At 43.8% G+C, this 14,264-nt stretch overlaps 2 protein-coding genes across 3 annotated transcripts in view; one reads left to right on the forward strand and one right to left on the reverse strand.

Moving 5' to 3' along the window:
• Window positions 1-14,264, forward strand: part of BAHD1 (bromo adjacent homology domain containing 1) — an 84,887-nt gene that overhangs the window by 51,859 nt on the left and 18,764 nt on the right. Inside the window, exon 2 of the mRNA XM_084845306.1 lies at window positions 1,493-3,139. Within this exon, the coding sequence (XP_084701432.1) occupies window positions 1,510-3,139 (1,630 nt within the window). The 5' untranslated portion in view covers window positions 1,493-1,509. The remainder of the gene's footprint in view (window positions 1-1,492; window positions 3,140-14,264) is intronic.
• LOC146357333 (uncharacterized) overlaps window positions 1-14,264 on the reverse strand; it is a 91,394-nt gene that overhangs the window by 9,082 nt on the left and 68,048 nt on the right. The gene's annotated exons all lie outside the window — the stretch shown is intronic.

Genomic DNA, 14,264 nt, shown 5'->3' on the forward strand with positions numbered 1-14,264 from the left:
TGTGGTTCACATATTTTGTATCCTGGTATTGGGACTGGAGTACAAAATGTATGATAAGCAGCAGCATTTAAAAGGTGCTGCATTCATGTGGACACTTCTTATGTAAATTGGGGACTGCTGCAGCAGTGAATCTGCACCTGTATAACAGCAGTTGTCTTTCTGCTCATACTCTTTAAAAAATACAAGTTCCCAGGAAGCACCGCGCATTACTCTGGGAGTTTTCTTAAATGGATCATGATCCAGTTAAGAGGCAGGAGAATGATTTGAAATCAATGAACAAACTGTAAATTCTTGCCCTTAAGTTACAGCTGCAGAGGTTCCTGATCTTACCTGCCTAACAGTCTTTTCATCCAGGATACCATTTAATGTAGTGTGTGTGTGTGTGTGTGTGTGTGTGTGTGTAGCTTTCCTACTCACAAAAAACGCCCACAAAGTTTTACTACCCTGCCTGACCCCATGCACCTAAATTAGTAGTATGTAGTTTAAAGGCAGGGGGTGGGAGAGAACCAGTCTTTGTTCATGCCTAGTTGCCTGGAAGTGATTCTTACTTTACCATATATAATCAGATGAAGTAGCTATTTTCAAGCCTCCTTCATTGCTCCTGTATGGCTCCTGCCTGTGTTAACTATGATTCCCCTGGGATGAGGTGCTATATTTTTGCCTCTACCATTCTTGCACCCTGTACAACCCTTTCTGACACCATCTAGGGTGTAGGTCTCCTATACCCAGTGCTTCTAGCGAGGCCTGTCATATTTTCCCCCAGTGTTTCTCTGGCCCCGGTCCCTTCTAATGCTTTTAATACAAATTAAGCTCAAATGTATTCTGAACACATCTGAGATCATTTTAAACAGCATTTATTAAACATGAATTAAAACGACACACTCCAGGATACCAATTCCCAAATATGAGATTAAATGTGTAAAGTAGATTGCTATAAAAATAGCTGCTTCTGTTGATGAACTATGTGATTATTCACTTGCTGTGACACAGAAGGGGAAAATGAGGCTGTTTAGTACTGTATATAAGCATATAGTGTGGTATATTAGAAAAATCAATTAGGAAAAAAAGACAGTTTTCCTGTTCTTTCCCTATGAAAGTGGTTTTCCCAGTACTGTGGGGAAATCGTGCAAGTGACTAATTCTGATTGGAAACAATGAAGGCATGCTTTTAATATAGTGACAGCATCTTAAATAATGTTCGCTAGCTGGCATTCTTAGGGTCGTATGTGGCTGAGAAAAAGAACAGAGGTTAGTAGAGAGATGTTGGGCCTTTAGCTTTCCCTGTAATTATCAACCTCTTTTGTTTGAACTAAAGCTGTATTTCATATATTTGGAATCCTGATTTGGTTAAAAAGCTATCCCTTGGCCCCAAAGAATCCATGTTTTATATAGGGCACACACTTCCTAAGTATTTCCCTGGCATCTGCTGGTGTATTGTGTGAGGAAGCATTTCTCTACCAGTGATATTAAGACATTTTCCTCTTTGTTCTCAGGGGTGGACATTGATCCTATGACGCATGCCCGGAAGAAACGGCTCTTACTTCTGAAACACTCAGCTGGTTCTGCTGGCCAAGCTTTGTCACCGATTGACGGTGAGAGAATGGATAGGACTGAGGCGGAGGATAGCGAGCAAGGAAATGGCACGGAGGGGCAGAACTGCCAGAGTAGATTTTCAAGCGTGAATAAAAGCAGGAATTCACAGGAACTCAGAAAGACGTACCCATTGAGGAAACGTCTCGGCTCATCTGTGGATAAAAAAACATGCTCGGTGCTTCTCACTAGACTGGAGGATGTCGCTGGATCACTGTCACAGGAATCTCAGAGTGGGATGAAAAGAGGTCTCACCAGTTGTATGGATGACTTCAGACCTGCCTGCTTTCCAGAACAAGTTCCGGTGGTGGGAGCAGGGAAACACGATTCTTCCATGGGAAAATGCACAATATCATGTCCAGGAGCTGAGCAGGAGGAGCACAATGCCTTTTTCTCAGAACCCAGGAAACGGAGACTAGCTTCCCTGAATGCTGAGGCAGTGAACAACCTGCTTTTTGAACGGGATGATGGCTTATTATCTGGCAGGCGTTTTCGAAAAGATCCCCCCAAAGTCAGTGGAGTTTGTTGCACAAATAGCATATGTTGCAAAGCTGAGGTTGGTTGGGCCTTGCTGGAGAAGCAGAGCTCTAAAACAGTGAAGGGAAAGAACCAAAACAGATCAAGTCTGAAATGTGTTCCTTACAACCAGTTCTTGGATGATGTCTTTGAAGGGAAAAGGCGGGAGGATAGTGGGATTTCCTATCACCCTGCTCCAAAGAGATTGGCCAGTCTCAATGCTGCAGCATTTCTGAAACTGACCCATGAAAAAGACCAACCGCTGAAGCCGAGGAGTAAATCGACTGGAGAAAGCAAGTCTGAAAACCACAGTTCCAAATCAAAGCTCAAGTGGGCCAAAGCCAATGGGAAGAATTGTGTTAAATCCAAAAAGGAAACGTCCACTATAAAAATAGAGGGTCAGCATAGCTGGCAAGGGGTCCCTGAGAGTGCGTTTGGAAAAGTAGTCCTTCAGGATTCTCCTAGAATCTATCGGAAAACGGAAGCTATCAATTATGAACCGTTACCTAACTCTTGTGAAGGCACAGAGGGTTTCTATCACAGACTGCCTTTGCTAATGGGTGGGCAAGCTTCCATGAAGCCTGAATATGGAAGGCCTGGAGAGAAATCTCCTACCCCCAAGCAGGAATTTCATCAGCCTTCCTTCCCAGTACCTCAGTTCCATCCTTTGCCCGTGCCGGGAAATCATCCAGATTGTGGCTGTCTCTATGAATCATCGGACTTGACTCCATTGAATGGATTATATGTTTATTATGGCCAAAGCGGATACAATACTTACACTCATTGCTCCGTTTACCCGAAGGATGACCTGTCACAGGCAATGGGTTGTGAGGGGCTTTTGGTATCCCCAGGTTCCTTACCGTCAGACCCCTCATTTCAGCCATTTCACTGGTGTAACTCTCCGTATTGTTGTGGGGAAGGACCGGCAATTAACAGTTACAGTCTTTGTGGAGTTATGCATGTACCAGAAAGCAGAATCGGTAGTGTGCATACAGGGCGGAACAGCTACCCTTATAAGATGCCTTTTGCAGCAGGTAAGTCTTGAAGCACAAGATTCCCCCCCCCCTTTTTTTTTTTTAACTTGGCTTAATACTGTCAGTACTGGAGGCTGTAATGAGCAAAGTAGTTTCATGGTTGCCAGCAGTTAATAAAGCCAGTTGAGAGCGCATTAGCTTTGTCTAAATGATCAGATGCTGGGATAGTGTGCTTGCTTTGGGCATCTTTGCACCTGAAGTGAGAAGTCAAAATGACACACCTCCCCTGCTTGTTTTTATTCACACAGACAGATAAAGGTTGGGAGCAGGAAGTGGTGCCCCCATTGAACCTGCTGCCCAAGGTGACTGCCTCACCTTGTTTCCTAGGAAGGCCTGCTTTGCTGTAATACAGACTAACTCTTCATTGTTGTGTATAGCAGCCCAGTTTCTCCTACCAGAGGTCTTGAGCACGATCATCTGTGCGCCTGTGGGACATAACCTGTCAGTTTCACATGGGGAGCCTTTCGTATGAACACATGTTCATTTGATGCTAGTGTTTATTGGCCATGTGAGATGAAAGGCTTGCAAACTTGTCTGCCTGGCGTGAGCAGCTGGCCTCAGTTTCTGTCAAAATATTTCACTTGTAAAGAGAAACAGAGTAGACTGATGTGCTGGAAACGTGTACTGATGGTCTGTCTTGTTTAAATGGTAACCCAAATCTAGTGTTTGGTTTATGCTTGATTTTCCCAAATGTGCACCTAATTCCATACAAGGGGAACATAAGGGGATGATAATGGAGGAGTACAAGAGGTGGGGATAGTGCAGGGGATACCCCAGTTGCCTGACCTTCCTACAGCTTCACATATCTGGCTGAAATCATATACATGGCACTGCCGATAGCACTATATAGTGCAGGAGGGAGAGAGTATCGCGGGTGTATAAGGAGAGCTTGGGGCGCGTCAGCCCATTCAAGCCAATTGGTTGATTGAAATAATTCCTACAGTGTAAATCCCCAGTTATACAAAACTGGCACCCACAATATATAGAATTTTAGAAGGAAGGCTGCTGTGTTTAGGTTAGACATAGGTGTTGAACATTTCAGACATCCATCCAGCTCCCTTAAAACCTCCACTTGAAGAATCCTTCTACGTATCTTCTGCCATGGTTCTTCTGCTGGCTCAGGTTGTACTCTATGAGCCACTGTAGAATATGGTGGAGAAGAACATCTCTGTTCACTTCAGGGTTAGCCAGCATATTGCAGACAGCAACCATAGCCAGGAAACTGATGCGATATTTGAATACACTTTCAAGTTACACTCATTGCCTTTTTAAAAATGCTTATTGGAAAGGCTTGAGTTGTATAGTTTTCACAATGAAGATCCCTTTTCTCTGGGGGCATGAACTTTCTGTATCAGATTTCTGGTTGAAGGCCTACTGTTGGCAAATGCTTAAACTGCTCTTGCCAGCACAGAAACACCAGTTAAATGCACATAAAGTGGGGATATGTTGACAATATATTGGTGCTTTTGTCCTTCTGGCATATGATATTTTTAGCTTTATAATCTGGTATATCTGAACAGCCCAAAAGAGGCAGCAGAAATCTTATTCAAGGGATTAGTTTGGTTTTGTCAGTTCATGATCTAAGTGAGCAGGGCAGATATCTAGGAACCCCGGCACTTTTTCTCTGTCCCTGCCCAAGTCCGGTGCCTACAAATTTGATTCTGACACAGAGGAATTCTGAAATGTATTCCCAGCACATTTCACCTCCCAGTGGTGCCAATTTTTTGCAGTGTTTGTAAATACAATTCCCAACGAAGTCAGATAATATCACAACTATGAGGCTGAGCCCATGCTGCAGCAGGGAAGCCAGACAGTAATCCAGCGCAGTTCCTCACTCGTCTGTGTGGTTGTCCTTTCCCATTTTGTTGAGAAGGGCAGGCGCACAAATAGTGTTGGTGGACATGCTAAGTAACTTGCTGTGTTACTCATAGTGATGTGGGGGTTTTAGGCAAATCTTCTGATGCCCTAAGGCAGGGGTGGGAAACACAAGGCCTACAGGTGGCCCCCATGAGTGTTTTTGCCCACCACCACTAAATTTGCAGCAAAAAAAAAATGTTGATTTTTCAGAGAAACAAAGTGCATGCTCCCTAAGGTTCATGCTTTTCCCCCTCACTGCTGCGGTGGCAATTTCAACAGCAGGGTGGGATATGGCTCCCAGTGAGGGGACACTCTGCATCCCCTGGTAGTCATCTGCCCCTGCCCTGGAGAGTGATCCAATTTAGCATGTTTATTTTACTTCTATTTAGTAAAGAATGCTTAGGAAGCTAAAACTTCACATAGCACAAAGTATGGAATTTGCTACCACAGTATGTAGTAGGGATGCTGGAAAAATTTGAGACAGACTAAAATGAGCTCGAATTTCTAAGAATCCAGCCTGCGGAATCTGCTTCAGAGCACCCCCCGCAGGCTGTGCGGAGTCCGTGGGCTTTCGGATTTTTTTTTTTTACTTTCCCGAAATTTACACATATAAATTCATCGGAAAATACATAAGTTTCTGCTGAGGAAACGTTGAATGGAACGGGGGACAATATGCCAAATGTTATGTACTAAGGTAAATTTTGTAAATATTTACGTAAATACTTAGGTAATTATTTGCGTATTTTTCCGCACGATGAAAAAAAATTCGCATCCCATCTGTGGAAGGACGATGGAACAAAAGGCGCCTGACATTCCGTGAAACACAGATGGAGTGGATTTTCCACAGTCCGTACGTCCCTAAATGTAGTGATGGCCACCAATTTGGATGGCTTCAAATGGGGATTAGACAAATTCATGGAAGATAAGGCTACCAATGGCTACACCAGTTGCTGGGGAGTACAAATGGGAGGATGTTATTGGACTCGTGTCCAACTTTTTGGCCACTGTGGGAACAGAATGTTGGACTATATGGACCCTTGGTCTAATCCAGCATGGCTTTCCTTACGTTCTTAAAGTTAAAACAATGTACCATTGTTACTTTTCCAAATACAGCACAAGTTTTTGATCTGAAATATTTGAGGAAAAAAGGTTAAAGCAGACAGCGTAATTTAAATGTTACATTATCTAGAAATTTTTGTTGAAATATTTGTAAACTTTTAAAGACAGTAGCATGTGCTTCCCTTCCATTGTTTAAATTTAAGAGAAAACATAAATTTTAGCAGCTCAAAGAATGGTGCATGATATGCTGACAACTACTCATCTAAAACTTTGACACTGCCAAACTTGTTTAATATTGTATTTGCAATTGGCATCCATTCATTGTTACCAGTGGAATAATGAAATGGAAAATTTTCCATGGAAAAATAAAGCACTAGAAAAATTTCCTGAAAGCTTTCTGTTTTGAAAGGTTTTCCACCCTATATCACTTTTTTAATTGCTGTCTTTAAGATAAAAATACCCCCCTCCGCTTCTCCTTTTCGTGTACTGCGCTGAGAAACAAATGGCTAGCAAACAGAGGGGAGGAAATAGAAGGGTAATGAAAAAGGCTTGAAAATAACTATACAAATGTTACTAGCCTGGCTGTCCACACTTAATATAGCCTAAAAACAAGGAAAAAACTTTCCAAAGTTTCCTTTCCTGGATTCTTCCTCTTACTGGGTCATAGGAACCTAGGAAGTTGACTTACACTGAGCCAGACCCTTGGTTCATCTAGGCCAGTATTGGCACACTGACTGGCAGCGGCTCTCGAGCGTTTCAGGCAGGTGTTTCTCCTAACCCTACCAGGAGATGCTAGGGATTGAACCTAGACTGTTTGAATGCAAGGCAGATGCTCTACCACTGAGCCACAGCCCCTTCTTGGTCACTAGGCAAGGAACCATTTACAATTATGGCTGGGGTCTAAAGATTCTTGTCAGTACCGCCTAGAGCGCCAGGGGTTGTGCTGTTTTTCTTCTCTAAGAGGCTTATGGAGCATCAGTTGTCACTGCAGAGTGTCCCCAGAATTTGGAGAGCAGCTTTTTGAGCGCCATTTTGGGAATGCATTGAGGACAGGATGCTCAAAAGTCTTAGTATGGTCATTAGAGCCTAATATTTTTCTAGAAAAACAATGTTGAGTAAAAAAGATGTCCAATTCTGTACTGCCCAGTTGTTCTAGTTAGCTCCTGCACTCAGTTTCTCCCCTAGCCTCTTCCCCCTCCTCTCAGCTAAAGTTGCTCTTGCTTGAATTACACTTCCTTAATAGGAAAGTTACACATACCTTTTACAATATGGTTGCTAATTTCATGCTCTTATAGATTTCTGAAAAACCAAGGTAGCCAATTTTAAATCAAAATCTTCCATTTATTATTAGATACTAAATAAAAATGCGTGTTAATTGGTTGTTGTGGCTATATGTGTGTGTGTGTGTGTGTGTGTGTGTATATATATATATACACACACACACACACACACACACCGGATAGAGCTTTTTTTTACAGCCACAGGGTATGGTATACGTTTCTTAGATATTAAGCTATTTTAGAAAAATGATATGATTCATTGCTTATTTTAGATAACGTGATGCTCATGACCCTGTCAAGCTACACTAGAAGTACACTCACTCACGTCACACATACAGCACAAGCACTGTATTTTAATTAAACCATTTTTTTCTCATAACTTCCTTGCTGTGTCCCACCTCCTCCACATGAAAAAGTAGATAATCTTGACCAGAAGCAAGGGCTAGTGGTAGTTACTGGTCAAATCATGTTCTCCATGGGATGGAAGATAAATGTCCGTTGGGAGGTAGCCAGAAATATTTACCAGTAGAATACTGACTCTGAACTATGTAGCTTAGGGAGCTGCCTTTTACTGAGCTTAGGGAGCTGCCTTTTACTGTAGCTTAGGGAGCTGCCTTTTACTGAGTTAGTCTATTGGTCCATCTAGCTCAGTATTGTCTGCACCAGCATTTTCCAATCCAGTGCCCTCCAGAATGGGAGTTGCAGTCCAACACGTCTGGAGGGCACCAGATTGGGGAATAACTCTCCAGGGTTTTATAAAAGGAGCCTTTCCAAGCCCTACCTGGAGATGCAAGGGATTGAACCGAGAATCTTTGGCGTGCAAAGCACTGTATTCTAGCACTGTATTCTGCCACTGTATTACAGCCCTTCCTACATAGAGCAAAGGGATCAGGAAATTACTAGGTGCAAAATCGGAGTAAAGGAAACAAAATCGGAGTAAAAGAAAAAGAAAACATTTTCAACAGAAATCATCATACTGCACAATAGTTCATGTACTTCTATTGCGACATGAGATGGGGGGCCAGGGACTAGTAAAGTCACCACAAATGTCATACGCTGATCCTAACTTATATACATGCAAGTTCCTCCTTTGATTTCTGTGTCTTGCTCAAATCCATGTAAGGAGGGGCCATGGCTCAGTGGTAGAGTACAGGTTTCGCATGCCAAAGGCCTACGTTCAGTTCTTGATGGCTCCAGTTAAAGGCCTGAAAAAGATGTCTATCAATTGGGGTAAACCAGCATTTCCTAACCTGGTGCTCTCCAGATGTTTGGACTACAGCTCCCAGCACTCCATGTTGGCTGGGGCTGATGGGAATTGAAGTCCCAAATATCTGGAGGGCACCAAGGGAAAGCTGTGGTAGGCCATTCTGGGGCTGGTGTAGACTATACTGGGCCAGATACACCAATTGGCTAATTCATAGAGGGCATCTTCACATATAGTCTGTTTCAAGTAGAGCTTCTGGTGTCTCCATAGCTGGGCTCCAGCTATCCATGTTCTGGATTATTTGCTTGCAGTGTGTAAAATGTTGATCCCAACTGTTAAAAAGATTTCTCATGCTTGCTATGCTAGGAAATTCTACACTGGTGTGTCTAGTATAATGGCTGCAGGACTGTAAAATTCTATATCTGTAATAACTGTTATTTACAGAATTAGTCAATAAAGACGCATAATTTCCTCTACCCGAGATGGCATTTGCTTCTGTGGACATTGGTTTCTGGCTGTGCACAGTTATGCTGTGAAAACAGTTTTTAAGACATGCAGGAAAGGATAACTAATCCATTAAACTGCTGGAAGATTTTAGGTAGATGGATGAGATGTTTAAACTGTGGGATAAGAAGGGCATTATGGTTTCCTCCTGTACCAGGAAGGCATTGCAATTCAAAACAAAGCGTATGAACAAAGGTGGTTGGTGCCTTGTGTAAAGTAAATTAATAGTTCAACTTCTCCTTTCCTGCTGGATTTTGCTTCATATGCTTCACCTTGCACTAAACGGTTAATTGCTGCATAACATATTTCGGTAATTGGAAGAAAGACTGTCAGCTTGTCTGTCAGCACAGACTATGTGCAAAGGGGCAGTTCCCCAAATCAGGCTGTTCAGGGTTTCACGTGGTTGGTTGGTTGTAGTTTAGGATGCAGAACTGGGCAGGGGTGTTTACTGTTTTGAGTAATGCATGAGAAAACTTTTAATCTAATCAACAAACACCTTGCTTAGAAACAGGATATTGTTATGGCCATCATAAAATAGAAGATCCAAGTGGTGGTTTGCAGTTGGCAGTACTTCAGTTATATATGCAATCTATAGACACCTGCCCTCTCATCCACTGACCATTGAAGCCCTGCCCTCAGCTGTTTTTTTTTTTTTTTGTTATTTGACTGTCACTTCTGCAGCATCATAGCAAACACAAACCTTAAAAGATCGGGGAGGATTAACAGAACCACATGGATAGTTGCTGAGGAACAATCCATGCATCACCTATTAGAGGGGTAGAAAACTGCGGCTTACCAAGCCATTTCTGGGGGCCTGCTAGACCCCCCTGCAATTGCCACCACCACTAAACAAATTGTGGCAGTACTGCCTGGGATTTCCCCTGTGAACACTACTAAGGGAATCCCGCCCTCATCTCCAATCTCTGCTGAGACATGGGAGATGAGGAAGAGGCTAACTTCCTAGTACTAGCAAGGGAAACCTTTACCTTAGATAAAGAAGGGGATTCCTTGCTAACACTAGCAAGGGAAACACCTTCCTTAGTCTGAGGCATATTTGTGCCTGTGTGTCTGTGTGTGCAAGCACATGTATGGTGCTTGCTGCCTGATGTGGTCCTTGGGGCTAAAAATGCTGGGCACCCCTGGCCCGCTACTTCTGAGTCAAATCAGAAGCATGTGCTAGGTAATCACAATTGTGATCCCCTGATTTTCCCTTTCTTCCGAAGGCATCATTCTAGTGTGCAACTTGCTCCAGGTTATGGCAGGCTGTCCCACCCCCCAAATCCCTTGAGTTTCAGGGCACCCTTGAGTATTGGCGTGCTTCAGGGTGGAAGAGGTGAAGGACCTGTGGCAAGACGGAAGCTCCTTTCAGCCATTCTTCCCGCTCCTTGCCCTTAGACTTGCCTGCAAGCCAGTTGAATGGATAATCAGATGGAAGAATACCTACTACGTTCTCCAGTAGTAGTAATTGCATTTGTTCCATATTGGAGAGGGGAAGTGGCAAGTGGTCTGAATCTTTCACAGTCTTTAAGAAGTGTGATATATTTATGTTATGCCTACTTTGAATGTGTGAGCTTGTATTTAGAATGTAGTAAGGCTGATGTACTTTGGAGGTCTTTCTGTTTTCTGAGAGTTGTGTGGAAGAAGTCTTCTGTAGCTCAGTGTGATGGTTTTGTGAGACGTGTAAAGGGGGGGAACCAGAGCCACTTTTTAATAGCTGAACAATCGCTGATGTAAAAGCTTGATTTGAGGCTCTAGAAATCTTGCTTTGTACAGCAGAGAGCTGCAAATTAGCCTTATAAGGAACTTTAAAAAATATAATAATAAAAATTGTTGTGGTGGATCAGATCACCTACCTGAGCATTAGGTAGCATGAATCATCTTTCTGACATTGGCAGTCAGATGCCCCAAACAGGCCAAGATAGTGCTGTCAGTCCCTTGATTGTCACAGTATCAGATATTCATAGATATGTACACAGTGGAACCAATTACCTAGGGAGGTGGTGGGCTCTCCCACACTGGAGGCATTCAAGATGAGGCTGGACAGCCATCTGTCGGGGATGCTCTGACTTGGATTCCTGCATTGAGAAGGGGGTTGGACTCGATGGCCTTGTAGGCCCCTTCCAACCCTACTATTCTATGATTCTACACGCAAGATGGAGGTTGCACTCCTGGCTATCATTACAACTACCTGTATTCACCTAATACTTTTTTAAAAAGCCATTTGTCTGAGCATTGCAGCCATCACAATATTCTGTGGGAGGTGGTTTGGAAGTTTATTCTATGCAATGGGTGAAATATTTTCCTTGGTGTCTTATACCTGAGTCCTACCAATTTCATTGTGTTAACCAAATTTCTTGAATTTTGAGAATGAATCCACCCCCATACTACCCACAACTTATCTTGTCTCCTCCTCTTCCGTCCCCCACCCCTGCTGCCCCAGCCAAAATGTTTGAGTCATTTCAGCTAATGGAGATTAACTTCTTCTAACTCAGGGGTGGCAGTTTGTGGTCCCCAAGATGTTTTGAGATACAACTCCCATCAGCCCTAGCCAGCATAGCCAATGGTGAGGAATGATGGGAGGGCAAAATATCTGGATGGTCACAAGTCGCCCACCTGTGTTCTAGCTAAAAATATAGATTATTCTTGCTTGTTCTTCTTAGTTGCTGCTGTCATGGGCTGTGCAGAAAGCTAGAATTCAGACATAATCTCTCTGCATGCTGAAACCTACCTAGAAGACTAGGTTAGAAAGAACCCTTCTCCCTGACCTGCGAGGCTACTATGTGGAGGATCAGGGGCGTTGCTAGATTCTTAAAAGATCTGGGGCTCAGGCCCATAACACAAATTTGCATAAATGAATCTTAAGCACACCTCTAATATATATATGTGTGTGTGTACGTGGTGTGTACATGTGGTGTGTTCGTGTGTGTGTATAGGTTAAATACATACATACATAAGCAGTGTGCGCTGACCCCCCCACCCCACTTCAACTCAGACCCTGATTCAGCATTTTGGAAAACGTCCTGCTTCTGCTCTGGCCAATTTGTAGTTGGACCACTTCAGCTCAGCACCAAACTTGAGTCAATGTTTGTAAAAATGAGTCTTTATGCTTCCTGTTGACTACCATGGGAAATTAGAAAAAAACTGTAACTTTTTTCTCTTGGTCAGAACTGGATGATAATTTCAAGCATCGTAGCCGCCTAGAGGGGGATTGCACCTGACCAGTGTCAGAAAAATAGGTGCAGGATTTATATTTTGATTTTATTTTAAAGGGAACTGCCAATAACATTTTTTATTACTTGGAAGAATTGGATTAAAATGTCAGGATTCATTGCCCCATCAGAGGACATCATATCTGCCAAATTTCAGAATGATAGCCACAAGGGTTTTTGTGCAATGGTGGCCTTGACATTTTGAGGTCTCCAAAAGAAAACATACTTATCTACCTATGTTCCTTGTGGACCATTGTTCTGAAAATTACAGACAGCCTAGAGTTCTTCCTAAGTAGGAAACTAGCAAAGTTTCAGAAGGATAGGTGCAGTATTTCATGTGGGAGTAACCTGCAAAGAAACCTGCAAAGTTCCTGATATGCCCTCGTGCAAATTTAGAATTACTAGATTTTATCTACATTTCACCAATGTTAGCAGCAGGGGAACGTGGGTGGGAAAGTGCTATTGCACTCATGTCCTGCTTATGGGTTTCCCATGGTCATCTGGTTGGCCACTGTGTGAACAGAATACTGGTCTAGATTGACCTTGGTCTGATACTGCACAGCTCTTATGTTCTTAAATAGAGAGTGCCTCTGAGCATATGCAGAATGCTTTTCTTTCACCACTGAACACTTACATTCTCCCCCTACCAATTCTATTCCCCTCCATGCAACCCTCCCTCCTCATCCTACCATCCTCCAGCAACTCTTCATAAAAACAGATGTCTTGTTTTGTGCAACTCTCCTCTACCCCCTCCTTGTTATGCAAAAGCTCTCATTGTATCTTCCTTCCTAGGGATGTACAGATCCCCTTACCTGGGGTCTGTGGGGGGTCCGCAGGCAGGGGGAGGTGATCTGGTCCTCCCCCCGGAATCCTCCCTGGCCAGCTCCGCTCCGCGGGGAGTCGCAGAGCCGCTGGCCGGCTCCAGCTGCTGCTGGACCTCCAGCCTCAGCCGGTCTGCGGACGCAAATGGCGTCCGGCATAGGGGACGCCATTTGCATCCCTGCCATTGTCCGTGATTGGCTACATAAATATTTACGTAGCCTATCACGGCAAAGAGCAGGAACGCAAATGGCATAGCGGACGCCATTTTGATCCGCAGCCCGGCAGCGGATGGCTGTGGAATGAAGACGGCAACCCGGACCAGCCGCCGCCAGGTAGGTTCCGTCCTGGGGGGATTTCGGGGGGTGGCGGGGTGTACTCCGTTCCGCCACGGACTCTGAGGGGCCAGATTCTTTGGCCTCATTGGAGTCTGTGGCGGATTTCTCCACCATCCCTATTCCTTCCCATAACTTCATTTGTGCCAAGCCTTTACCAGGATTCAGCTAATGAGTCTGTTTTGAAAACTAGGGCTAAGATAAGGAGAAACTCTGAGCATGTACTAAGTGTCTTTTCCTCACCACTGAAGCTAGAGTTCATGCAAACACATGCACACATACACACATGACAAAACATGCATAGGACTGAGCTGAAATGGTAGTCAGCTCATTAGATGGAATTGGGTAGGTATTGTATCAAGCCTGCAGTACCATGCTCACAACTCAGGACTGATTTCTGAGTAAACATGCAGAACATCAGGGTGCAAACGTCCCTGCAAAAGTAACTTGTGCTGGAATCCTGTGCACACTCTCCTGAGGGGAAGCCTCATTAAACATAATGGGACTTCTCAGTAGGCATACATAAGCTTGTATAAATGAGCAGTATTTATCTCCCCTCCACTTTAAAAATAAACCCCAAACTCCTATTTTTATTAAAGCTTTCTGTTCATAGGAACACAGGAAGCTGCTTATACTGAGTCAGAACCTGGGTCCATCTAGCCCAGTATTGTTGACACTGTCTGGCAGCAGCAGCTTTCCAGGGTTTCAGGCCAGATCCTTTTGTAGCCCTACCTGGAGATGCTGGGGATCGAACCTGGGACCTTCTACATGCCAAGCATGTGCTCCACCACTGAGCACAGCCCTTCCTATTGCTGGATAATGGCAACTGACAAACAAAACAGCCCCAGATTTGTTTCT

The sequence above is a fragment of the Heloderma suspectum genome, chromosome 1 (genome assembly GCF_057233095.1).
Source record: "Heloderma suspectum isolate Gila_16-S chromosome 1, 16-S_ref, whole genome shotgun sequence".
Classification (NCBI taxonomy): Eukaryota; Metazoa; Chordata; class Lepidosauria; order Squamata; family Helodermatidae; genus Heloderma; species Heloderma suspectum.